Consider the following 25,617-nt stretch of genomic DNA (forward strand, 5'->3'; position numbering starts at 1 on the left):
GTATGGGGATTATATTGGGGGGATATAGGTAGCACACGAGGACATTTATCTCTGTTGAGATAATTCTGTTATTCATTTCTAGCCAGATGTAAAATGTTCCTGTTTTGACTAATTTAATAGTGGGTTAGGTCTCCTCTATACCAAATTAGCATACCTCCTGAGTCTCTTCCCTGTTTCACACCTGGTAGTTTGGTGGATGGGTCCCTCTCTCTCCCCCCACTCTCTCCCCCTCTCTCCCTCCCCCACACATACAGTCTTTTTCATTTCTTCTCTCTCCATCCTGCACGCCACCAGTATAGCTTGTACCCTGCACCAGGGATGATGGTAGGATGGTAGGTCAATTTGTGATTTATTTTTATTCCACCTCTCTCATCCTAGAACATTCTCCAGCAGTGAGAATATATTAATACTCACTCCTGTGTTGATGGAAAATGAAAAGGAAAACCATTGCATCACAAATCCAGACAGTGTACAAAGGACTGCTGTAATGACTAGGATTTATGCTTCAGGTGCACACAGGCCTATCACTGGTATTCTTCCAAAGAAGATTGGGGATTTAATAAAATGATATTTAAAGGGCTGTGAGATTTGTTTTTCTCTGACCAAAAATAATTGCACCATAGTGGGAATAACACAGTATCCCTACATATATGTACATATCTACCTCAATTACCTCGTACCCCTGGACATGGACTCGATACTGGTACCCCGTGTATATAGACAAGTTATGTTTACTCATTGTGTATTTATTGTATATAGCCTAGTAATCGTTACTCATTGTGTATTTATTGTATATAGCCTAGTAATCACTACTCATTGTGTATTTATTGTATATAGCCTAGTAATCGTTACTCATTGTGTATTTATTGTATATAGCCTAGTAATCGTTACTCATTGTGTATTTATTGTATATAGCCTAGTAATCGTTACTCATTGTGTATTTATTGTATATAGCCTAGTAATCGCTACTCATTGTGTATTTATTGTATATAGCCTAGTAATCGTTACTCATTGTGTATTTATTGTATATAGCCTAGTAATCACTACTCATTGTGTATTTATTGTATATAGCCTAGTAATCGTTACTCATTGTGTATTTATTGTATATAGCCTAGTAATCGTTACTCATTGTGTATTTATTGTATATAGCCTAGTAATCGTTACTCATTGTGTATTTATTGTATATAGCCTAGTAATCGCTACTCATTGTGTATTTATTGTATATAGCCTAGTAATCGTTACTCATTGTGTGTTTATTGTATATAGCCTAGTAATCACTACTCATTGTGTATTTATTGTATATAGCCTAGTAATCGCTACTCATTGTGTATTTATTGTATATAGCCTAGTAATCGTTACTCATTGTGTGTTTATTGTAGATAGCCTAGTAATCGTTACTCATTGTGTGTTTATTGTAGATAGCCTAGTAATCGTTACTCATTGTGTATTTATTGTATATAGCCTAGTAATCGTTACTCATTGTGTATTTATTGTATATAGCCTAGTAATCGTTACTCATTGTGTATTTATTGTATATAGCCTAGTAATCGTTACTCATTGTGTAGTTATTCCCTGTGTTAATATTTGTTTTATTATTTCCATTTTTTTCTCTCTGCATTGTTGGGAATGGCCCGTAAGTAAGCCTTTCACTGTTAGTCTACACCTGTTGTTTATGAAGCATGTGACAAATAAAATTTGATTTTATTTGATTTTTTATTTGATTTGGGTGAACTCACCATTTAACAGCATCTCTCCTCCCTTAATCTGGGTGAACTCTCAAACCAACAACTAACAAACAAACATTGTCCTTATAACGTTGGTATAGAGATAGAGATATACATTTATTGCTGCGTCTCAGTCCACCGTATGTCGGCCGTCCGCATGGTTGCCGAGCTACAGAGGTGTTTTTCAGACCATGAGAATTCCCAAAAATTGGTGTTCTCACGAAAACATCTGTAGCGTCAGAACGGTTTGGCCTAAAAACTAATAATGACCACTTACAAGTATCATGGGACTCATCTGAAGGTGACCCATACAAATGAATGAAAGAATAGCTTAGAAGTGTACTATCTATTTAACCTCTACGATATCGGTGTCCCTATACCGCGACGGTTGTTGCTAACGTGCGCTAATGTGACGAGCATGACGTTGTAAGTAACAGCAAACTTTCCAGGACATAGACATGTCTTATGAGGGCAGAAAGTTTAAATGTCCAATTTACAGTAGCTATTACACTGAAAGAATGCCATACTATTGTTGTAGGAGAGTGCACAACCACTTCTATCACAGCAACTGGTTTGATACATTCACCTCAGAAGGTAAATAATGTACTTACATTCAGTAATCTTGCTCTGATTTGTCACCCTGAGGGTCCCAGAGATAAAATGTAGCATAGTTTTGTTTTGTTTAATCAAATCCTGAATCCAGGATATGTATATAATTGGTACCATTGGAAAGAAAACACTTTGAAGTTTGTAGAAATGTTAAAATAATGTAGGAGACTATAACACAATATATATGGTAGGAGAAAATCCTAAGAAAAACCAACCGGAAATCTTTTTCGTTTATTTGAGAGCCTATGCACTTACAATGGAAAGTATAGGGAAATAATGAAATCTAGCTCCCAGTATGCAATTCCTATGGCTTCCACTGCGTGTCAGTAGTCTTTGTTCAAGGTTTCAGGCTTGTTTCTTCCAAAACGATTAAGAATAATGAGTTTTAGTACAAGGACACCTGCTTGGAAATTTGTGTGTGCGCGCGCCATGAAGACAACACACACCTGCTAAAATCGGATTCCTTTTGAAAATACTTCTTTCCCTATGAAATATTATAGTTTGATTACATTTTAGGGTATCTGAGGATTAAATATAAACGTATTTAGACTTGCTGAAACAAAGATTAGGGGGAGATTTTTGGATTCCTATCTTGGCATGTTGAACGAGTGGATTACTCAAATCGATGGCGCCAACTAAACAGACTTTTTGGGATATAAAGAATGATTTTATCTAACAAAACAACACTACATGTTATAGCTGGGACCCATTGGATTACAAATCAGAGGAAGATTTTCAAAAAGTAAGTGAATATTTAATCGCTATTTGTGAATTTAGGAAACCTGTGCCGGTGAAAAATATTTTGATGAGGGGCGCCGTCCTAAAACAATCGCATGGCATGCTTTCGCTGTAAAGCCTACTGTAAATCAGACAGTGCAGTTAGATTAACAAGAATTTAAGCTTTCAACTCCTATAAGACACTTTTATGTACCTAAATGTTTAATATTCAAAATTTAAATATGATTATTTATTTGAATTGTGCACCCCAGCAGTTTCACCGGAAGTTGTCCAGCTAGCAGGATCCCTATCCCAGAGAGGTTGTAACTTGGGACAAAACTTTTTGGGTAGCCTTCCACAAGCTTCCCACAAAAAATTGTGTGAATTTTGGCCTGCTCCTCTTGACAGAGCTGGTGTAACTGAGTCAGGTTTGTAGGCCTCCTTGCCCGCACACGCTTTTTCAGTTCTGCCCACACATTTTCTATAGGATTGAGGTCAGGGCTTTGTGATGGCCACTCCAATACCTTGACTTTGTTGTCCTTAAGCCATTGTCCTTAAGCCATTTTGCCACAACGTTGGAAGTATGCTTGGGGTCATTGTCCATTTGGAAGACCCATTTGCGACCAAGCTTTAACTTCCAAGCTGAAGTCTTGAGATGTTGCTTTAATATATCCACATAATTTTCCCTTTGCATGATTGCATCTATTTTGTGAAGTGCACAAGTCCCTCTTGCAGCAAAGCACGCCCACAACATGATGATGCCACCCCCGTGCTTCACGGTTGGGATGGTGTTCTTCGGCTTGCAAGCCTCCCCCTTTTTCCTCCAAACATAACGATGGTCATTATGGCCAAACAGTTCTATTTTTGTTTCTTCAGACCAGAGGACATTTCTCCAAAAAGTTCGATCTTTGTCCCCATGTGCAGTTGCAAACCATGATCTGGCTTTTTTATGGCAGTTTTGGAGCAGTGGCTTCTTCCTTGCTGAGCGGCCTTTCAGGATATTTCGATATAAGACTCATTTTACTGTGGATATAGTTACTTTTGTACCTGTTTCCTCCAGCATCTTCACAAGGTCCTTTGCTGTTGTTCTGGGTTTGATTTGCAATTTTCGCACCAAAGTACGTTCATCTCTAGGAGACAGAATGCGTCTCCTTCGTGAGCGGTATGACGGCTGCGTGGTCTCATGGTGTTTATACTTGTGTAGTATTGTTTGTACAGATGAACGTGGTACCTTAAGGTGTTTGGAAATTGCTTCCAAGGATGAATCAGACTTGAGGAGGTCTACAATTTTTTTCTGAGGTCTTTGCGAATTTCTTTTGATTTTCCCATGATGTCAAGCAAAGAGGCACTGAGTTTGAAGGTAGGCCTTGAAATACATCTGCAGGTACACCTCCAATTGACTAAAATGATGTCAAGTCCTGACCAGTAAAGGGGTTATTTGTTAGTATTGTTTGGTCAGGACATGGCAGGGGGTGTTTGTTTTATGTGGTTCGGGGTTTGTTGGTATATGTGTTTTGTAGAGGGGTGTTTGTTTAGATTAGTCCGGGGATTTTGGTTAGGTTCTATGTTGTGTATTTCTATGTTAGATCTAGGGTGTTTAGTTCTATGTTTAGTTTATTGGGATTGGGCCTTCAATTGGAGGCAGCTGTTCCTCGTTGCCTCTGATTGAAGGTCCTATGTATAGGGGTGTGTTTGTTGTGGCTATTGTGGGAGGTTGTTTGTGCCCTGCTATGTTTAGCCTGCATTACTGTTTAGCTGTCGTTCGTTTTTTCGTTTTGTTGTTTTTGTATAGTGTGCGTCATAAAATAAAGATGAGCATTCACGTACCCGCTGCATTTTGGTCCACTTCCTACGACGGCCGTTACAAATGATGTAGTTTAGCCTATCAGAAGCTTCTAAAGTCATTACATAATTGTCAGGAATTTTCCAAGCTGTTTAAAGGCACAGTCAACTTAGTGTATGTAAACTTCTGACCCACTGGAATTGTGATACAGTGAATTATAAATGAAATAATCTGTCTGTAAACAATTGTTTGAAAAATTGCTTGTGTCATGCACAAAGTAGATGTCCTAGCTGACTTGTCAAAACGATTGTTTATTGACAAGAAATTTGTGGAGTGGTTGAAAAACGAGTTTTAATGACTTCAACCTACAGTGAGGGAAAAAATAATTTGATCTCCTGCTGATTTTGTACGTTTGACCACTGACAAAGAAATGATCAGTCTATAATTGTAATGGTAGGTTTATTTGAACAGTGAGAGACAGAATAACAACAAAAAAATCGAGATAAATGCAAGTCAAAAATTGTATTAATTGATTTGCATTTTAATGAAGGAAATAAGTATTTGACCCCCTCTCAATCAGAAAGATTTCTGGCTCCCAGGTGTCTTTTATAAAGGTAATGAGCTGAGATTAGGAGCACACTCTTAAAGGGAGGGCTCCTAATCTCATTTTGTTACCTGTATAAAAGACACCTGTCCACAGAAGCTTCCAATCAATCAGATTCCAAACTCTCCACCATGGCCAAGACCAAAGAGCTCTCCAAGGATGTCAGGGATAAGATTGTAGACCTACACAAGGCTGGAATGGGCTACAAGACCATCACCAAGCAGCTTGGTGAGAAGGTGACAACAGTTGGTGCGATTATTCGCAAATGGAAGAAACACAAAAGAACTGTCAATCTCCCTCGGCCTGGGGCTCCATGCAAGATCTCACCTCGTGGAGTTGCAATGATCATGAGAACGGTGAGGAATCAGCCCAGAACTACACGGGAGGATCTTGACAATGATCTCAAGGCAGCTGGGACCATAGTCACCAAGAAAACAATTGGTAACACATTACGCTGTGAAGGACTGAAATCCTGCAGTGCCCGCAAGGTCCCCCTGCTCAAGAAAGCACATATACATGCTCGTCTGAAGTCTGCCAATCTGAATGATTCAGAGGACAACTGGGTGAAAGTGTTGTGGTCAGAAAAGACCAAAATGGAGCTCTTTGGCATCAACTCAACTCGCCGTGTTTGGAGGAGGAGGAATGCTGCCTATGACCCCAAGAACACCATCCCCACCGTCAAACATGGAGGTGGAAACATTATGCTTTGGGGGTGTTTTTCTGCTAAGGGGACAGGACAACTTCACCGCATCAAAGGGACGATGGACAGGGCCATGTACCGTCAAATCTTGGGTGAGAACCTCCTTCCATCAGCCAGGGCATTGAAAATGGGTTGTGGATGGGTATTCCAGCATGACAATGACCCAAAACACACGGCCAAGGCAACAAAGGAGTGGCTCAAGAAGATGCACATTAAAGGATTGGACCCTTTTTGACATACCCAATCTCACTGCATGTAGCTCAGGACCTGAAGCAAGGATAAGCATAGTCTTGATACCATTTGAAAGGAAACACTTTGAAGTTTGTGGAAATGTTCAAACTTCTTTGGGATAGGGGGCGGTATTTTGACATCCGGATGAAAAATGTGCCCAAAGTAAACTGCCTGATACTCAGGCCCAGAAGCTAGGATATGCATATAATTGGTAGATGTGGATAGAAAACACTCTAAAGTTTCTAAAACTGTTAAAATATATCTGTTAAAATATATCTGTGAGTATAACAGAACTGAAATGGCAGGCGAAACCCTGAGGACAAACCATAAAAAAAAAAATAATTCAGCATACTACTGATTTCAATGCCTGGCACTTTTATAATAGAGTGAAATCGTCCCCGATTGCAGTTCCTAGGGCTTCCACTAGATGTCAACAATCTTTAGAAAGACTTTTAGGCTGGTTTTTGGAAAAATGAGGGAGAAGTTGTAGTTTTTCCTAAGTGGTTCCCATTTTAGCTGTAGAGTTTCCAAGCGCATGGCCGAGAGAGCGCGTTCTTTTTGTTTATCTCCGGTAAAGACAATAACGATTCTCCGTATTAAATTCTATTGTTTATTTGCGTATTAGGGTACCTACGGTTTGATTATAAATGTTGATTGACTTGTTTGGATAAGTTTATTGGTAACATTTGGGATTCATTTTGTATGCATTTTGAAGGAGGGAAACCGAGTGGAATATTGACTGAAGCGCTCCAGCTAAACTGAGTTTTTATGGGACCTTTTGGAGTGCCAACAGAAGAAGATCTTCAAAGGTAAGGCATATATTATATCGCTATTTCTGACTTTCGTGTCGCAACTCCCTGGTTGAAAATGATTTGTTTTGCATTTGTGTGCTGGACACTGTCCTCAGATAATCGCATGGTTTGCTTTCGCCGTAAAGCCTTTTTGAAATTTGACACCTTGGCTGGATTAACAACAAGTTAAGCTTTATTTTGATGTATTGCACTTGTGATTTCATGAAAGTTTAATATTTATAGTAATTTAATTTGAATTTGGCGCTCTGCCGTTTCACCGGATGTTGGCCAGGTGGGACGCTACCATCCCACATATCCATAAGAAGTTTTAACTGTCCCTGTAACGTGGGAAACTTCCCCTTTTTTCTTTTTTTTTGTCTCTCCACTCGTCCTAAAAATGTATTTCAGTAAAGTTGTTTCTCTCCTCCTGTACAATGAGTGAAGATAACTTAATCTTGTTCTATATGAACTGTAATGGTGGTAGGAGCATTGGGTCAGTTGTACAACTGACTATGTATCCCCGTTCTCCTTTTTAACAGTGTTTGTCTCTTTCAGACGGACTGCTCCAGTGAAGATAACTTGATCATGTTATATATGAACTGTCATGGTGGTGAACTATATTAACACTGTTGGTCTCTTTCAGACGGACTGCTCCAGTGACAGCGAGAGTGAAGATAACTTCATAGTGATCCCACCCAGAGACCACCTGGGCCTGGCCATCTTCTCCATGCTCTGCTGCTTCTGGCCCCTGGGCATCGCTGCGTTCTACTTCTCCCAGGGGGTAAACATGACACACACACACATACCCGTGATACAGCACGGGTTAACACCCACACCTGTCACTACCATGAAGTCACTGCTTTATACTTCTCAGGCCTAACACACACCCACACACAGGACAGGCCGTTGATGGCAAACCTACCTCAAGTGTGAAGTCTTATCGAAGGCTCGACATCCAGTCTCCTCATCTGTCTGTGCAACCACGGCAACCATGGCAAGCAGGCAGAGAGGCAAGACAGGCAGACGGACAGACAGACTGGCAGACAGGTGGGCAGACAGGCGGGCAGACAGGCAGGCAGGAAGGCAAGCAGGCAGGCAGACAGACAAGACAGGAAGGCAGACAGGCAGGAAGGCAGGCAAGACAAGCAGACAGATAGACAGGCTGGCAGGTAGACAGACCAGCTGGCAAGTAGACAGCCAGGCAGACGGAAAGGTAGACAGCCAGGCAGACGGAAAGGTAGACAGACAGGCAGATGGAAAGGTAGGCAGACGGAAAGGTAGGCAGACAGGCAGATGGCAGCTAATTTAGTTCTTCCTCAGTAATTATAGGAAATAATGTAGTTTAGTGTTCAGAGATGGCTAATTCCTCCAGCCTGTCAATCTACCCCGAGTTGAAGCAGCTTGAAAAGGACATGGTAGAAAAAGGCAGATATGTAGGCGGCATTACTTTAAACACATACTAAGTAAGTATTGCAGAGAAAATGTTGTGAGTAGCTTGCCCTGAATTCAAAACGTTCTGCTGACAAGCCCACAACAATTAGCCATAGTTTTCTCTTTCCGAAACGCACGGTCCTTTTCCAGATACAGCATAAATGATTGCTAACGATTAAAACATCCTGCCAACACAGTAAATAGACTGGTGGCTTATATAAAATATTTGACAGTATGGGTAGGCTACAGTAGGCCTATTGCTGTGCGATAGGCTACAGTATTTATGTGATAGGAGAGTGACATCATTGCCTTTTAAATCTCAGAGCCTATACCAAGGCAGGACAGGAGCGTGACATCATCGCCTGTTTAATCTCAGAGCCTATACCAAGGCAGGACAGGAGCGTGACATCATCGCCTGCTTAACCTCAGAGCCTATACCAAGGCAGAATAGGAGCGTGACATCATCGCCTGCTTAACCTCAGAGCCTATACCAAGGCAGAATAGGAGCGTGACATCATCGCCTGCTTAACCTCAGAGCCTATACCAAGGTAGAATAGGAGCGTGACATCATAGCCTATTTAATCTCAGAACTGTAATAATCTATTGATAAACTAAATATTGAACAAGAATTCATCTTTACGTGCCGTGGCCTAATGACAACAGTTCCAAATGATACAGTAAATAAAGGCTGTTATTGTCACCATGAAAAGGTGAATGTATGAGGAATCAAGGTAAGACCCAAGTGCAGACTGTGTTGACGTAACGATGTTTATTGTAGCAACAGAGGTAGGCAAACGACAGGTCAAGGCAGGCAGGGGTCGATAATCCAGAGCAGAAGCCAAGGTACAGGATGGCAGGCAATCTCAGGGTCAGGTCAGGCAGAGGTTGGTAGTCCAGAGACGGGGCAAAGGTACAGGATGGCAGGCAGGATCAGGCAGACTGGTCAGGTGGGCGGGTACAGGGTCAGTAGAGGCAATGGTCAAAAACCAGGAGGACGAGAAAAAGAGAGACTGGGGAAAAACAGGAGTTGAGACAAGACGCTGGTAGACTTGAACAAACAAGACGAAGTGGCAACTTAAAGACAGAAAACACAGGTATAAATACACGGGATAAGTGGGGAAGATGAGCGACACCTGGAGGGGGGGGGTGGAGACAAGCACAAGGACAGGTGAGTTTTAATGCTCATTCACGTACGCACCATTTTACGACAGGTCTGATTTATAACGGGAAACATGGGTATGTATGGCGTGCGCCAAGTTTATAAATCTCAATATTTTTTTTTTTTACATGCACAGACTTTTCAGAAATGGCGTACACAGAAATGTAGTGTGAAATTTAGGTAATGGTAATAAGGTCATTTCCAGTTTATACATATGTGGCAGGTAGCCTAGTGGTTAGAGCTTTGGGCAAAATACCAGAAGGTTGCTAGATCTAATCTCCGAGCTGACAAGGTAAAAAAAATCTGCCCCTGAACAAGGCAGTTAACCCACTGTTCCCTGCTAGGCCATCATTGTAAATAAGAATTTGTTTTTAAATGACTTGCCGAGTTAGATAAAGGTAAAAGATAAAAGCCACGTAGTAGAGGCCTTTATCCAAAGTACATTGACATTCTGATGTGCTCTTTCAGCACTCTACTCTTATCTCTCCTTTCTACTTCTGATCTATCCAATATCCAATATGGGACGACCCCACTTCATGGAAAATCTGTTAAAACAAATACACCTCTACCCACTCTCTCCATCCCTATCTAAATTGATCAGATATTCCTCATGTTTAGGGCTTTTTGTCATTTTCTTTTGGGGTGGGGCACCTTGTTTTTAATAGGTATTTCCAGCATGTTCGCTGCAGGTAGAGAATCCAAAGAAATGACACAATCTGTCTCCAATCAATCAATGTCTGGCTGTGCACGTGTGTGGGGTAGGGGGGAAGTTGCCTATAAGCCAACTTATGACTGATCTATATGGAGGGTGTGACGCATTTACGGAGCCTTCCGGAGGTATGCAGAGGTCAAATTAAGCTCCGTACCGCATCGCTGTGTGCCTCCCAAATGTTGTAACAATGTGTAGGGCTCTGTATAGTTCCACATTGACATGATTGGTTGACGGTAGTTGGGGGCGGGAGATCCTGTGTAAACACAAATACAGTTACTTGACAACTTCCTTCACAACACCTCTGCTCTGCTCCCCGAAGCACAAAAAGTATAAATACCCTGACTTCTGCCGTATCAACGTCAATGCCGCACGGCCAATGCAATTGCCGGATTGACCATGCAGCTCCTTTAAGTCAGGGTAGGCGTAGCTCTGCAAATCTTAATCGCACGAAGCCTATTATTTGGCAGGGAATACCATTTGTAGATCAGTGATTGTACACCTCATTTTGCTCCAGCTGATCATCTCCAACAGACTCAGAAGCAAAAATGGGTCAATTAGGATGCAGTGAAAGGAGAGAGAGAGGCACTAACCAGGTTTCCATCCCGGGTCCAGTCAAACCCGGGTCCAGTCAAACCCGGGTCCAGCGACTGTCAAGCTAACACCTTAACCGTTATGCATAGAGGTCCAAACGTTTTTGGCCAACACCTTAACCGCTATTGCCAAGCGGTTTGAATAGTATTCCATGCCGAATAATAGTCTTTGTCCATATACATAGGTTTGGTTTTTTCCCAGCAGAACTCTGCGAATTGAATGTCTGTGCTCGCATTCTCCCTAAACTGCAATATTACTGTTGTTTGTTCCTCTTGAGCCACCGTAGCTACAACATAGCCATAACACTTCCTCAAAATAGTCAGAATGAATAAAATGGATTAAGAAATCTGCATTTAGTTATGTTTTTGCAGAGGTCTTTTTATATCCACACTACATGGTTCTAGCTCCAATTTTGGAGATCGGAGACAGAATCCCGAAGTCGTTGTCTACTCAGGGCGTTTAACGTGAGCGGGTCAGAGACGCAATCTGAGAGCTACCGATCCCGTCTTTGAGGAGTCCCAGACGTCTCAATGTTTTTAATCATGTTTCGATATTATCGGCACAAAATCTGCAATGCTCTTTAAGTGTGAGATGTGGAATGACAAGTTTTGAGAATGGTTAACAGCAATAGACAATGAGAGATTGCCTGAGAAGAAGCCAGTGAGATTATACGCTGTTTCGCATCACCTGGAATGTGTAGACACTCCAGCAGGATCCATGACTACTAGTATACGTTTGTACTTGACTTTAAAACCAAAGTGTCAAATCATTACAGCTCTGAAGTTCACAAGCAATGTTGTTCAATTCAAAATGTTTGCTAGATATTTCAACTCTATGGCAAGCGTAAATGTCTGACTGACAGTTGTGAGGCTGCTTTGAGCCACAGCTCGTTCTAGCTACGTTAACAATCTGATCACATCATTGTTTTGTCGAGGCAGCGTAGCATGGAGAATCCTCACGACCAAGTGAAGAATCTTATAATGTGTGACCCTCGTCTGTGACACATCGTTTAGTGTGCGCGCCTCTGCGTTGGCAAGACAAAAACAAATACAGGAAAGACAGTCGTTTAACCTCTTAGATGTAATGACAAAATGTAGATTTAGAAACACATCAAATGGCTTCCACAACATATGATCAATATCAGAAAAAAATGGGATTGATAGACCTAACAGCTAGAAATGGGCAGATGTTTTAGTAAGTGGTCAGGTGTGTCCCTAAACCTCTCCAAACTGGCATATGTCTATAAATCCAGTGCTATTACATATTTGCAATGTTATTAGTTCAGTATAAAATCACAATTTCTACCATATCAACCTCACTTAAACATTGTGGTGGTGTTATGGGGGTTTCCAGGATGGGTGGGTATAATTTGTGGAATGTTCTAACAGGAATCTGTTCCAAAAACGTTTGTAGATATAGATGTACTATTGTAAAGTGGTTGTTCCACTGGATATAAGGTGAATGCACCAATTTGTAAGTCGCTCTGGATAAGAGCGTCTGCTAAATGACTTAAATGTAAATGTAATGTACAAGGACATCAACAAACAACGCATACAAAGTAGCATGATCAATTCACCTAGCTAACTAGCTGCCAAATAGGCATCAACTCACCACATAGCTTATTCTTAAATGTTCGTCCATAGGCTACCAGAGTGAGGACAGACATTTTTCGGAATAAACATGGTGAGTGAAAAACGTAATTAAATTGCCCACTCCCTACCCGGTATCTTAATTAGCCGCAATACAACTTTGTATGCGCTGTTTGTTGGCAACTTTGTTATTTACAAAGTTTTTTGGAACAGATTCCTGTTGGAACGTATCACAAAATATACCCGCCCATCCAGGGTACATTCAAGTGTCCTTCCAACTTCTCTATAGTGTCACAAATGTGGTAATCGCACTGTTTTTGCACACTGGATGAGCCTAAAAGTTATTGTTCACTATAAACTATACATTTCTACAACACCAACCTCTCTCAAACATTGTGGTGGTGTCGGGGGACGTACAGGGGATATCCAAGTGTTTTTCATCATGTTTTTCATGCGCAAATATATAGTCACTCGGTGGATATTTGATGTTGCCATTAAGTCATACATCATCAGATAACATTGACAATAGGCTAGATGTGTTCCTACCAACCTAAGGATTCATTTAATATCCCCCTATGTTGCTATAGCTCAGACAGACCAAATGGAAGCCTTGTAAGATGTTTTCTGTTTGGTGAAAACGTTGTGTAAATAAACATGTTGGCTCTAGGGCTCGTGATCAATAACGATCACAGGCCGACAAATAAGACCATCCTCATGATCTGTGGAGTCCTGCCTTTCGGTGTGAATCAACGTATTCCGTGATTATTTTGTTTATGTTTCAAAACACTAACCGAAATGTAGGTAGCAGCCATCTTGAAATGAGATCATCGGCACGGCCTGCCCTTATACATGTGCATGCCTATATATGGTAATAATTCACACTGGTGATTTTAAGGCACAGATCGATAGCCAAGATACTTAGCTTTCAGCAGACACCATGCTTTTGCAGATAGGTGCTATCGTTCTCATACCAGACTGAATTGTACAAAACAAAATCAAATAGAGTCCCCAAATATGGGGACTATACATATTTACATTTACATTTACATAATTTAGCAGACGCTCTTATCCAGAGCGACTTACAAATTGGTGCATTCACCTTATGATATCCAGTGGAACAACCACTTTACAATAGTACATCTATATATTTTTTTTTGGGGGGGGGGGAGCGCAGCAATGTTAGGATTTTGAAAAATTGTGCAGTATACAGACGTGGCCAAAAATATTGAGAATGACACAAATATTAATTTTCACAAAGGCTGCTGCCTCAGTGTCTTTAGATATTCTGTCAGATGTTACTATGGAATACTGAAGTATAATTACAAGCATTTCATAAGTGTCAAAGGCTTTTATTGACAATTCCATGAAGTCGATGCAGAGTCAATATTTGCAGTGTTGACCCTTCTTTTTCAAGACCTCTGCAATCCGCCCTGGCATGCTGTCAATTAACTTCTGGGCCACATCCTGACTGATGGCAGCCCATTCTTGCATAATCAATGCTTGGAGTTTTGTCAGAATTTGTGGGGTTTTGTTTGTCCACCCGCCTCTTGAGGGTTGACCACAAGTTTTCAATGGGATTAAGTTCTGGGGAGTTTCCTGGCCATGGACCCAAAATATTGATGTTTTGTTTTCCGAGCCACTTAGTTATCACTTTTGCCTTATGGCAAGGCGCTCCATCATGCTGGAAAAGGCATTGTTCGTCACCAGACTGTTCCTGGATGGTTGGGAGAAGTTGCTCTCGGAGGATGTGTTGGTAACCATTCTTTATTCATGGCTGTGTTCTTAGGCAATGATTTGTGAGTGAGCCCACTCCCTTGGCTGAGAAGCAACTCCACACATGAATGGTCTCAGGATGCTTTACTGTTGGCATGACACAGGACTGATTGTAGCGCTCACCTTGCCCGTAAAGAGCTTCTGGACATCAAAACAGCGATTACTCACCATGAACTGGACAAATCATTTTTATTTAATGAGTCGGACGAGAGGTATTTACTCCAGACACCCGAGAAAAAATATATATCATATCATTGTAAGGATCCGAGTGGCTAATCTGCGTTGACCGATGGATAATAAATAATAAAGTGAACAAACTACAAGCACGTATATCCTACCAACGGGACATTGAAACCTGTAATATCTTATATATCGCCGAGTCATGGCTGAACGACAAAATTGGCGGGTTGGAACAGGAGCCTCTGGGGTGGCGGTCTATGTATATTTGTAAACAACAGCTGGTGCGTGATACCTAAATAAACAGGAAAATGCTCATCCAGAGGCTGCACTCCTAGTGGCCGGGGCCTTTAATGCAGGGAAACTTAAATCAGTTTTATCTCATTTATACCAGCATGTTAAATGTGCAACCAGAGGGGAAAAAACCCTAGACCACCTTTACTCCACACACAGAGACACGTACAAAGCTCTCCCTCGCCCTCCATTTGGCAAATCTCACCATAATTCTATCCTTCTAATTCCTGCTTACAAGCAAAAACTAAAGCAGAAAGCACCAGTGACTCGGTCAATAAAAAACTTCAAGGAGCGAGACTCTAACCAGGAAGCTATTAAGAAATACCGCTTTTCCCGCGATGAACCAACAAACAGGCAAAGTGTCAATACAGGACTGAGTTTGAATATTACTACACCGGCTCTGACGTTCGTTCGATATGGCAGGGCTTGCAAACTATTACAGACTACAAAGGGAAGCACATCAGCGAGCTGCCCAGTGACACAAGCATTTTTATTTATTTCACCTTTACTTAACCAGGTAGGCAATTTGAGAACAAGTTCTCATTTAGAATTGCGACCTGGCCAAGATAAAGCAAAGTAGTTCGACACATACAACAACACAGAGTTACACATGGAGTAAAACAAAAAACATACAGTCAATAATACAGTAGAAAAATAAGTCTATATACAATGTGAGCAAATGAGGTGAGATAAGGGAGGTAAGGGCAAAAAGGCCATGGTGGCAAAGTAAATACAATATAGCAAGTAAAACACTGGAATGGTGGATTTGTGGTGGAAGAAAGTGCAAAGTAGAAATAGAAATAACGGGGTGCAAAGGAGCAAAATCAATAAATAAATACAGTAGGGGAAGAGGTAGTTGTTTAGGCTAAATTATAGATGGGCTATGTACAGGTGCAGTGATCTGTGAGCTGCTCTGACAGCAGATGCTTAAAGCTAGTGAGGGAGATAAGTGTTTCCAGTTTCAGATATTTTTGTAGTTCGTTCCAGTCATTGGCAGCAGAGAACTGGAAGGAGAGACGGCCAAAGGAGGAATTGGCTTTGGGGGTGACCAGAGAAATATACCGGCTGGAGCGTGTGCTACAAGTGGGTGCTGCTATGGTGACCAGTGAGCTGAGATAAGGGGGGACTTTACCTAGCAGGGTCTTGTAGATGACCTGGAGCCAGTGGGTTTGGCGACGAGTATGAAGCGAGGGCAAGCCAACAAGAGCGTACAGGTCGCAGTGGTGGGTAGTATATGGGGCTTTGGTGACAAAACGGATGGCACTGTGATAGACTACATCCAGTTTATTGAGTAGGCTATTGGAGGATATTTTGCAAATGACATCGCCAAAGTCAAGGATCGGTAGGATGGTCAGTTTTACGAGGGTATGTTTGGCAGCATGAGTGAAAGATGCTTTGTTGCGAAATAGGAAGCCAATTCTAGATTTAACTTTGGATTGGAGATGTTTGATGTGAGTCTGGAAGGAGAGTTTACAGTCTAACCAGACACCTAGGTATTTGTAGTTGTCCACATATTCTAAGTCAGAACTGTCCAGAGTAGTGATGCTGGATGGGCGGGCAGGTGCAGGCAGCGATCGTTTCAAAAGCATGCATTTAGTTTTACTTGTATTTAAGAGCAGTTGGAGACCACGGAAGGAGAGTTGTATGAAATTGAAGCTCGTCTGGAGGTTTGTTAAGTGTCCAAAGAAGGGCCAAAAGTATACAGAATGGTGTCGTCTGCGTAGAGGTGGATCAGAGACTCACCAGCAGCAAGAGCGACATCATTGATGTATACAGAGAAAAGAGTTGGTCCAAGAATTGAACCCTGTGGCACCCCCATAGAGACTGCCAGAGGCCCGGACAACAGGCCATCCGATTTAACACACTGAACTCTATCAGAGAAGTAGTTGGTGAACCAGGCGAGGCAATCATTTGAGAAACCAAGGCTATTGAGTCTGCCGATGAGGATGTGGTGATTGACAGAGTCGAAAGCCTTGGCCAGGTCAATGAATACGGCAGCACAGTATTGTTTCTTATCAATGGTGGTTACGATATCGTTTAGGACCTTGAGCGTGCTGAGGTGCACCCATGACCAGCTCTGAAACCAGATTGCATAGCGGAGAAGGTGCGTGGGATTCGAAATGGTCGGTAATCTGTTTGTTGACTTGGCTTTCGAAGACCTTAGAAAGGCAGGGTAGGATAGATATAGGTCTGTAGCAGTTTGGGTCAAGAGTGTCCCCCCCTTTGAAGAGGGGGACGACCGCTGTCCAATCTTTGGGAATCTCAGACGACACGAAAAAGAGGCTGAACAGGCTAGTAATAGGGGTTGCAACAATTTCGGCAGATCATTTTAGAAAGAAAGGGTCCAGATTGTCTATCCCGGCTGATTTGTAGGGGTCCAGATTTTGCAGCTCTTTCAGAACATCAGCTGACTGGATTTGGGAGAAGGAGACATGGGGAAGGCTTGGGTGAGTAGCTGTGGGGTGTGCAGTGCTATTGACCGCAGTTTGGGTAGCCAGGTGGAAAGCATGGCCAGCCGTAGAAAAATGCTTATTGAAATTCTCAATTATAGTGGATTTATTGGTGGTGACAGAGTTTCCTATCCTCAGTGCAGTGGGCAGCTGGGAGGAGGTGTTCTTATTCTCCATGGACTTTACAGTGTCCGCATACCAATGAGCTAAATGATTTATATGCTCGCTCGAGGCAAGGAACACTGAAACATGCATGAGAGCGTCAGCTGTTCCGGACCACTGTGTGATCATGCTCTCCATAGCTGATGTGAGTAAGACCTTTAAACAGGTCAACATTCACAAGGTCGCATTACCAGACAGATTACCAGGACGTGTACTACGAGCATACGCTGACCAACTGGCAAGTGTCTTCACTGACATTTTCAACCTCTCCCTGACTGAGTCTGTAATACCAACATGTTTCAAGCAGACCACCATAGTCCCTGTGCCCAAGAACACCAAGGTAAGCTGCCTAAATGACTACCGACCCGTAGCACTCACATCTGTAGCCATGAAGTGCTTTGAAAGGCTGGTCATGGTCATGGTTCACATCAACAGCATTATCCCAGAAACCCAAGACCCATTCCAATTTGCATACCGACCCAACAGATTCACAGATGATGCAATCTCTATTGCATTCGACACTGCCCTTTCACACCTGGACAAAAGGAACACCTATGTGACAATGCTGTTGATCATTGACTACAGATCAGTGTTCAACACCAGTCCTATCAAAGCTCATCACTAAGCAGCTAAGCACCCTGGGAATAAACACCTCCCTCTGCAACTGGATCCTGGACTTCCTGACGGGCTGCCCCCAGCTGGTAAGGGTAGGTAACAACATATCCGCCAGGCTGATCCTCAACACTGGAGCCCCTCAGGGGTGCGTGCTCAGTCCCCTCCTGTACTTCCTGTTCAACCATGACCGCATGGCCAGGCATGACTCCAACACCATCATTAAGTTTGCCGATGACACAACAGTGGTAGGCCTGATCACCGACAATGACGAGACAGCCTATAAGAAGGAGGTCAGAGACCTGGCCGTGAGGTGCCAGGATAACATCTCCCTCAACATGATCAAGACAAATGAGATGATTGTGGACTACAGGAAAAGGAGTGCCAAGCACGCCCCCATTCTTATCGACGGGGCTGTAGTGGAGCAGGTTCAGAGATTCAAGTTCCTTGGTGTCCACATCAACAACAAACTAACATGGTCCAAGCACACCAAGACAGTAGTGAAGAGGGCACGACAAAACCTATTTCCCCTCAGGAGACTGAATTATTTGCCATGTTGTCCTCATATCCTCAAAAGGTTCTACAGCTATACCATTGAGAGCATCCTGACTGGTTGCATCACAGCCTGGTACAGTATGGCAACTGCTCGGCCTCCGACCGCAAGGCACTACAGAGGGTAGTGCGTACGGACCAGTACATCCCTGGGGCCAAGCTTCCTGCCATCCAGGACCTCTATACCAGGCGGTGTCAGAGGAAGGCCCTAACAATTGACAAAGACTCCAGCCACCCTAGTCATAGACTGTTCTCTCTGCTACCGCACCGCAAGCGGTACCGGAGTTCCAAGTCTAGGTCCAAGAGACTTCTAAACAGGTTCTACCCCCAAGCCATAAGACTCCTGAACATCTAATCAAATGGCTACCCAGACTTCTTGCATTGCCCCCCCCCCCCCTTTTACACTGCTGCTTCTCTCCGTTATCATCTATGCATAGTCACTTTAATAACTCTACCTACATGTACGTATTACCTCAATTACTTTGACTAACCGGTGCCCCCGCACATTGACTCTGTACCGGTACCCACTGTATATAGCCTCACTATTGTTATTTTACTGCTGCTCTTTAATTATTTGTTACTTTTATTTTTTGGGGGTATTTTTCTTAACTGCATTGCTTGTAAGTAAGCATTTCACTGTAAGGTCTACACCTGTTGTATTCGGCACATGTGACGAATACGATTTGATTTGAAGAAAAAAAAAAGAGACTTCGGTAACCGAACTTTGACTTTGCTCAAGAAAAAGAATTCTCGAGAGCCCCAAAAAATCTTGCCGAAAAATAAAGCAAAACGTCCCCGTATGTTGTCATAATATATGTTCAAACTGTTTCAACTGTTACAGGTTTAAGGTGATCCCCTACACCAAACACACACACACAACCAGACATTGGTTGATTGATTGATTGGAGACAGTTGGTGTCAATTAAATAACATTTCCTAGGATTTTCTGTGTGTGTGTATGTGTGTGTGTGTGTGCGTGCGTGCGTGCGTGCATGCGTGTGTGTGTGTGTGGATATAGAGGCCACTATACAAGATATAGAGGCCACTATACAACAACCCTGGAGATATAGAACCCACGATACAACAACCGTGGAGATATAGAACCCACTATACAACAACCCTGGAGATATAGAACCCACGATACAACAACCCTGGAGATATAGAACCCACTATACAACAACCCTGGAGATATAGAAGATGAAATACATTAATAAAGGACTCAATGTGATTTCCCAGCAGGCAGGTGGAAGGAAAAAGGATTCAGAGGGTTTGGAAAATAATTAAAATCAATTAACAGCCATAGCTCTGGAGGATGAATGTCAAAGGGCCATAGCTCTGGAGGATGAATGTCAAAGGGCAATAGCTCTGGAGGATGAATGTCAAAGGGCAATAGCTCTGGAGGCTGAATGTCAAAGAGCCATAGCTCTGGAGGATGAATGTCAAAGAGCCATAGCTCTGGAGGATGAATGTCAAAGGGCCAAAGCTCTGGAGGATGAATGTCAAAGGTCTATAGCTCTGGAGGATGAATGTCAAAGGGCAATAGCTCTGGAGGAGGAATGTCAAAGGGCCATAGCTCTGGAGGATGAATGTCAAAGGTCCATACCACCGGAGGATGAATGTCAAAGGGCCATAGCTCTGGAGGATGAATGTTAAAGAACTACGAGACTGTCAGAGGACGGGAGGGTTGATCTTATAGAACTACAAGACTGTCAGGACTGGAGAGTTGATGTTATAGAACTACAAGACTGTCAGAGGACTGATGTTATAGAACTACAAGACTGTCGGAGGACTGGAGAGTCATTGTGGGTCGTTATGAGCCGTTATGGGTTGTTATGAGTCTTTATGCATCGTTATGAGTCGTTATGGGTCACCACTCTCCGCAAATATTGAGGCTGATAACACAGTGAATAACATGAGTATCCGGGGAGAGAGAAGCAGCTCTGAGCTTTAGATAGGGAAGTAAATTACCTTCAATACTTGGCCCTAATAGGCGCTTGTGCTTTGTTTGCACAGATAGTGATAAATGCTGCCTTCAGCTTTATAAAACACAGCCTCCGAATTAACCATCTGTGCTGCCAAGTTTAGAGGCAGTCATTTATGTTTTGAAAATGCAAATAAGATACCTAAAGAGTTTATCTCGCTAATAAACTCTGAATCATAATAAAGGCTGGGTATAAACAAATTCAGGAGTCATAATAATCTAACAAATTACAGTTAATGGATTTTTGTGACTTCATAAGATTAGGACAGATTATGTTGTTGTGGTGTTTTTGTAAGAGAAAGTGTTTGTACAGAATGAGGGAGGGAGATAAGGGAGGCTGGGAGAGAGGGAAAGGAGGAGAGAGAAACAGGTGGAGGGAGCGAGGGAGGGATTTTAAAATGTTTACAACACTGTCCAAGTCAGTAAGCACCCAGCTAAGTCTCAGATGCTATCTCGCTCTGTCTGTCTGTCTGTCTGTCTGTCTGTCTCTCTGTCTCTCTGTCTCTCTGTCTGTCTGTCTGTCTGTCTGTCTGTCTGTCTGTCTGTCTCTCTGTCTGTCTCTCTGTCTCTCTGTCTCTCTGTCTCTCTGTCTATCTGTCTATCTCTCTCTTTCTCTGACTGTGACGCCACATTTCAATAATTCAGTCAAGGTTGTAGAGATAAAGCTGTAAGGCTTCAACCATTTACTTCTCAAGGGGATTCAAGGACAATGGAGAAAAACTCACAGAGACGCTCATATTCACAAGTCACACACACAAGGACACAGATGTACAAACACACACACACACACTCTGTCCATTCACTCCATCCCTCTAAGGCTGACACTCAGCCCTGTAAATCTGTCCACAGGGAGACCAGCTCAACACTGTGACATTATTATTCATCTGAAGCCGAGCTACGGATTGATTAATCAATTACAGGCTGTTTAATAGACGGCTTTATTAAAGAGATGAAATAACAGGGTCTGAAGTGTTTGACTCGTTACCCATAAGACCCTAAAAGCGGGGTCACAATATGAACAACAGAGAACTGTATTTTTCTCCTCTTTATTAATAAATGGCTTCCAAAGCTAATTTCCCATAAGACCACAGTAATGGTGCCATTGTTCCAATACTCACTTTGTTGGCATGGAAACTAATGGTTGTCTTGAATATATTTTTCTGTTTGTTTGATTTGGTATTCCGGCTGTTGCTTTGCTTCCTCTAGCTGTATAGCAAGGTATCTTTATTTTTATTTTTTAAGTGCTGTCTCCTGAAAACTTCTCTGTATACAGGAAACAAAAATAATAAAAGGGGGTAGGAAAAATGTTAAAATGTTGAAAAGGCTACATCTGTGTGTTTGTTATGCAACAAATGCCTGTTTCACTGCAGTCATCTCCCTCTGTGTTTTTCTGAAGCAGCTGAGTCCAGGCTAGATCTCCCTCTGTGTTTTTCTGAAGCAGCTGAATCCAGGCTAGATCTCCCTCTGTGTTTTTCTGAAGCAGCTGAGTCCAGGCTACATCTCCCTCTGTGTTTTCCTGAAGCAGCTGAGTCCAGGCTAGATCTCCCTCTGTGTTTTTCTGAAGCAGCTGAGTCCAGGCTAGATCTCCCTCTGTGTTTTTCTGAAGCAGCTGAGTCTAGGCTAGATCCTGCTTTGTGAACCATAAGACAGAAAACAGAGCTGGTAGCTGCGATTCTGATCATAAGCAAGAAACCTTTTTTGGGTACAATATGTTTACTCTACATTACCATGCAAAAGGAGATTGACAGAATATATTTTGGACAACAAAAAAAATACAACATCTTATTGTAGTTATTGGTTTTATCAGCAATGTAGAGCTACAGTACATGAGATTGACAGGACAAGGTTTGATGACATCAGTGTTTTTATAACCCAGTTGTGTATTTTTGTGTATTGTTGTGTATTTTGAGGTACTGGAATATACTTCAGCAAAATCAGCTGCCCAAAACCACCTTCACTTTCTATGACAGTACTTAGGGAAATATAAAATCTAGGCCCCGTAGCTTGACCGTGACCCACTGTTACCTCATGGTTAACAATTCCTGTTTAGTTATACCAAAAAAGTGTATTTATCTGACAGGCTTTAGTGAGCATGGACCTCATTTTGTAACCGTTCTGTTCATTTCAATCTCAATATCTGGCTATTTCTGAAAATAATACGTCCGTATAAAAATATAGAGATTTATAAACTTGTTGCACGCCACACATACCCCATGTTTTCCCCGTTATTAATCAGGCCCGTGGTAAAACTGTGTAAAAAACGAGCGTCATAACCCTGCCTGGAAAACACCTTCCGTTCATCTTTTATGGTCACAATAACGCTGTATAATTGGGTACTATTGGAATGAAGTAGTTTCTCAAAGAAAGAGCAATGACAATCAAATGTTTTTGGAGGTATTAGCAAAAAAAAAATTTTATCTTTTGCTGTAACTTATGCTGTAAAAGACTGTGACAGTTTCTGAAAGAGAAAACTACGGCAAACCAACCGACACGCTGGACAGCTCGCGTATTCTGAAACATTGTCTGGGCTACTCAACAACAACAAAATATAACATACTTAATGTCAAAGATCAATTGTCTGTTCAACCTGTTAAATGTGTATTATAAACCTTGCTGCCTACGGGATCGCATACAGCAAAAAAAACTATTTAGTAGGCTACAAAAGACAGGTTGGTTGTTTAGCAACAAAACCAATGCATGCACAACTATGGGGCAAAGACTAGGTTGGCTTAGATTGTTGATAACATGTAAACTGTATTCAGTCTCCAATGTTTATATAAAAAAAACTTAAAACATAAGCACTTGTCTCTCAAATACATCATTACAGTTGTTGGTTAGCTACCTAGATATCACATTTTAGGCATATTAGCATAGATCACATCAGTCTTTCTCTCTCTCTCTCTCTCTCTCTCTCTCTCTCTCTCTCTCTCTCTCTCTCTCTCTCTCTCTCTCTCTCTCTCTCTCTCTCTCCTCTCTCTCTCTCTCTCTCTCTCTCTCTCTCTCTCTCTCTCTCTCTCTCTCTCTCTCTCTCTCTCTCTCCTCTCTCTCTCTCTCTCTCTCTCTCTCTCTCTCTCTCTCTCTCTCTCTCTCATCTCTCTCCTCTCTCTCTCTCTCCTTCCTTCCTCCTTCCTTCCTTCCTTCCTTCCCTCCCTTTCAACCTCTCTCTCTCTCTCTCTCTCTCTCTCTCTCCTTTCTTTCTTTCTTATCTCTTCCCTTCCACCAGACCAGCAAGGCGGTGACGAAGGGCGACTTCCCGCTGGCGAGCATCGCATCGCGAAGGGCTTTGTTCCTGGCGGCCCTCTCCATCACCATCGGGACAGGCGTCTACGTGGGGGTGGTGGTGGCCCTCATCGCCTACCTCTCCAAACCAGGTCACATATAGCAGCGCCAGGGGGATCTGGTCCTACCGGTAATGGAAGACTGCTACTGCCAGGGAAAGGTTTAAGGGGGGGCATCATTTATTTTTTTCTTCCACCATCACTCTATCTGTCCAGCCTTCTCTCAGACTACCAGGGGAACAACAGGAGAGCAGTGATGAACCACCCCTTCTCAATGGACACACTGCTACTGCCAGGGAATGGTTTGAACTGCCCTCCTCCCGTAACATAACAGCACTGCTGACATGGAATACGTTCCTCTATCTTTCTCCCTCATCCCTTCATCTCTCTATCCTCCTCCCTTCAGCCTCCCTACAGGCAGCAAAGATTAGATGAAGGAACAAAGAGGAGCTAGGCATGGAGGAGGAGGAGGAGGAGGAGAAGAGCAAGGGGAAACTAGGACAGAGAGAACACAGACACTGTTTTCTCTGGGAAAAGTTATCTGAAGTGAGGTAAAGAGGAACACAGTTTGAGTTGTGCTGTCCTGTTCTGTTCGCCTTTCCCCCCCTGTAGGGTGTTTGAACTTTGCTTTGTTACTTCAACATTCTACAGACCATTACAGAAACAGAGATGGGTGGGGAGGGAGGGATCAGACAGCAAAAAACATTGTTTGCAATTACTGAGACTTTAGCAGACGGAGGGACTTCAAGGGACCGCAGTGTCTGGAGGTCTCACTGAGAGGACTATAAAAACGTCCTTGAATTCTCTATCTGTATGCCATCCGAACCAGGTTTGAACATTTTGATTATTTGGAGCCCCTGCTACTAACTGACTATCTCTGTTAATTTACCATCAAATGCTTCTTCAATGGGCCTGGTTCTAAGGCCTACTGCTGGGTGGTTCTCTGTCAACATGAAGCCTCCTCCCGTCTGCTTCTCTCTCTCTCTCGTCTGAGATGAGAGAGAGGGAGGGAGGGAGGGAGACAGAGAGAGAGAGAGAGAGAAAGAGGGAGAGAGATTCATGCTGATGGTGATGTCATATAACAGACCCCTATTGCTTTCTGCCTTTCAGAACTTTAACGTTTCTGTCTGGCCAATGGCGCGTTTTCATCTTCAATAAGGAGACTTTTGGGACTATTGTCAACAAACTCAGAAGTGTTTAATTGCAGTTTGTCTTTTCATTGAAGAAAACAAGGATAATGACAACAAAGAAAAAGCTGCATCCAAACATTGACAGATTTCATCAAAGAAGGATTTGTTTTGTGTATTTCTTAGCTGAACCAGCTGCGATGGCATGAATTCAATTATATGAATTAAAGAAGAAAAAGCTCATTTCCTGCTCTCTGCAGGTGAACTGGGAGGGGGGTTACCAGGGAGATAACTATTGTGCATCATTCTGAAGTTAAGTTTACCCGGTTAAAGCTACATAAATGGCAGTCCATCAAAGAGAAGCGCCTTCCACACAGACGCCAGTTCAATGAGGACAGAATAAATCATCCTCTAGTACTAACTAGTACTAATCTACTAATCTATCATCTGCATCATAAACTCAACTCCCTGGTCTCTGGGACCAGTGTAAACTCAACTCTCTGGTCTCTGGGACCAGTGTAAACTCAACTCTCTGGTCTCTGGAGCCAGTTTAAACTCAACTATCTGGTC

General features: G+C 42.5%; 1 protein-coding gene across 2 annotated transcripts in view; it reads left to right on the top strand.

Moving 5' to 3' along the window:
* Positions 1–24,594, top strand: part of LOC115175142 (synapse differentiation-inducing gene protein 1-like) — a 99,385-nt gene extending 74,791 nt beyond the window's left edge. The window contains exons 3-4 of one of the 2 annotated variants that reach the window (XM_029734358.1): positions 7,803–7,940; positions 23,871–24,594. In XM_029734358.1, coding sequence (XP_029590218.1) covers positions 7,803–7,940; positions 23,871–24,251 — 519 coding nt within the window. In that variant the 3' untranslated portion in view covers positions 24,252–24,594. Of the gene's footprint in view, positions 1–7,802; positions 7,941–23,865 lie in introns of both variants that reach the window. The other variant, XM_029734359.1, reaches the window with a different exon arrangement.
* The last annotated feature ends 1,023 nt before the right edge of the window (positions 24,595–25,617 follow it).

Source organism: Salmo trutta, chromosome 35 (genome assembly GCF_901001165.1).
Source record: "Salmo trutta chromosome 35, fSalTru1.1, whole genome shotgun sequence".
NCBI lineage: Eukaryota > Metazoa > Chordata > Actinopteri > Salmoniformes > Salmonidae > Salmo > Salmo trutta.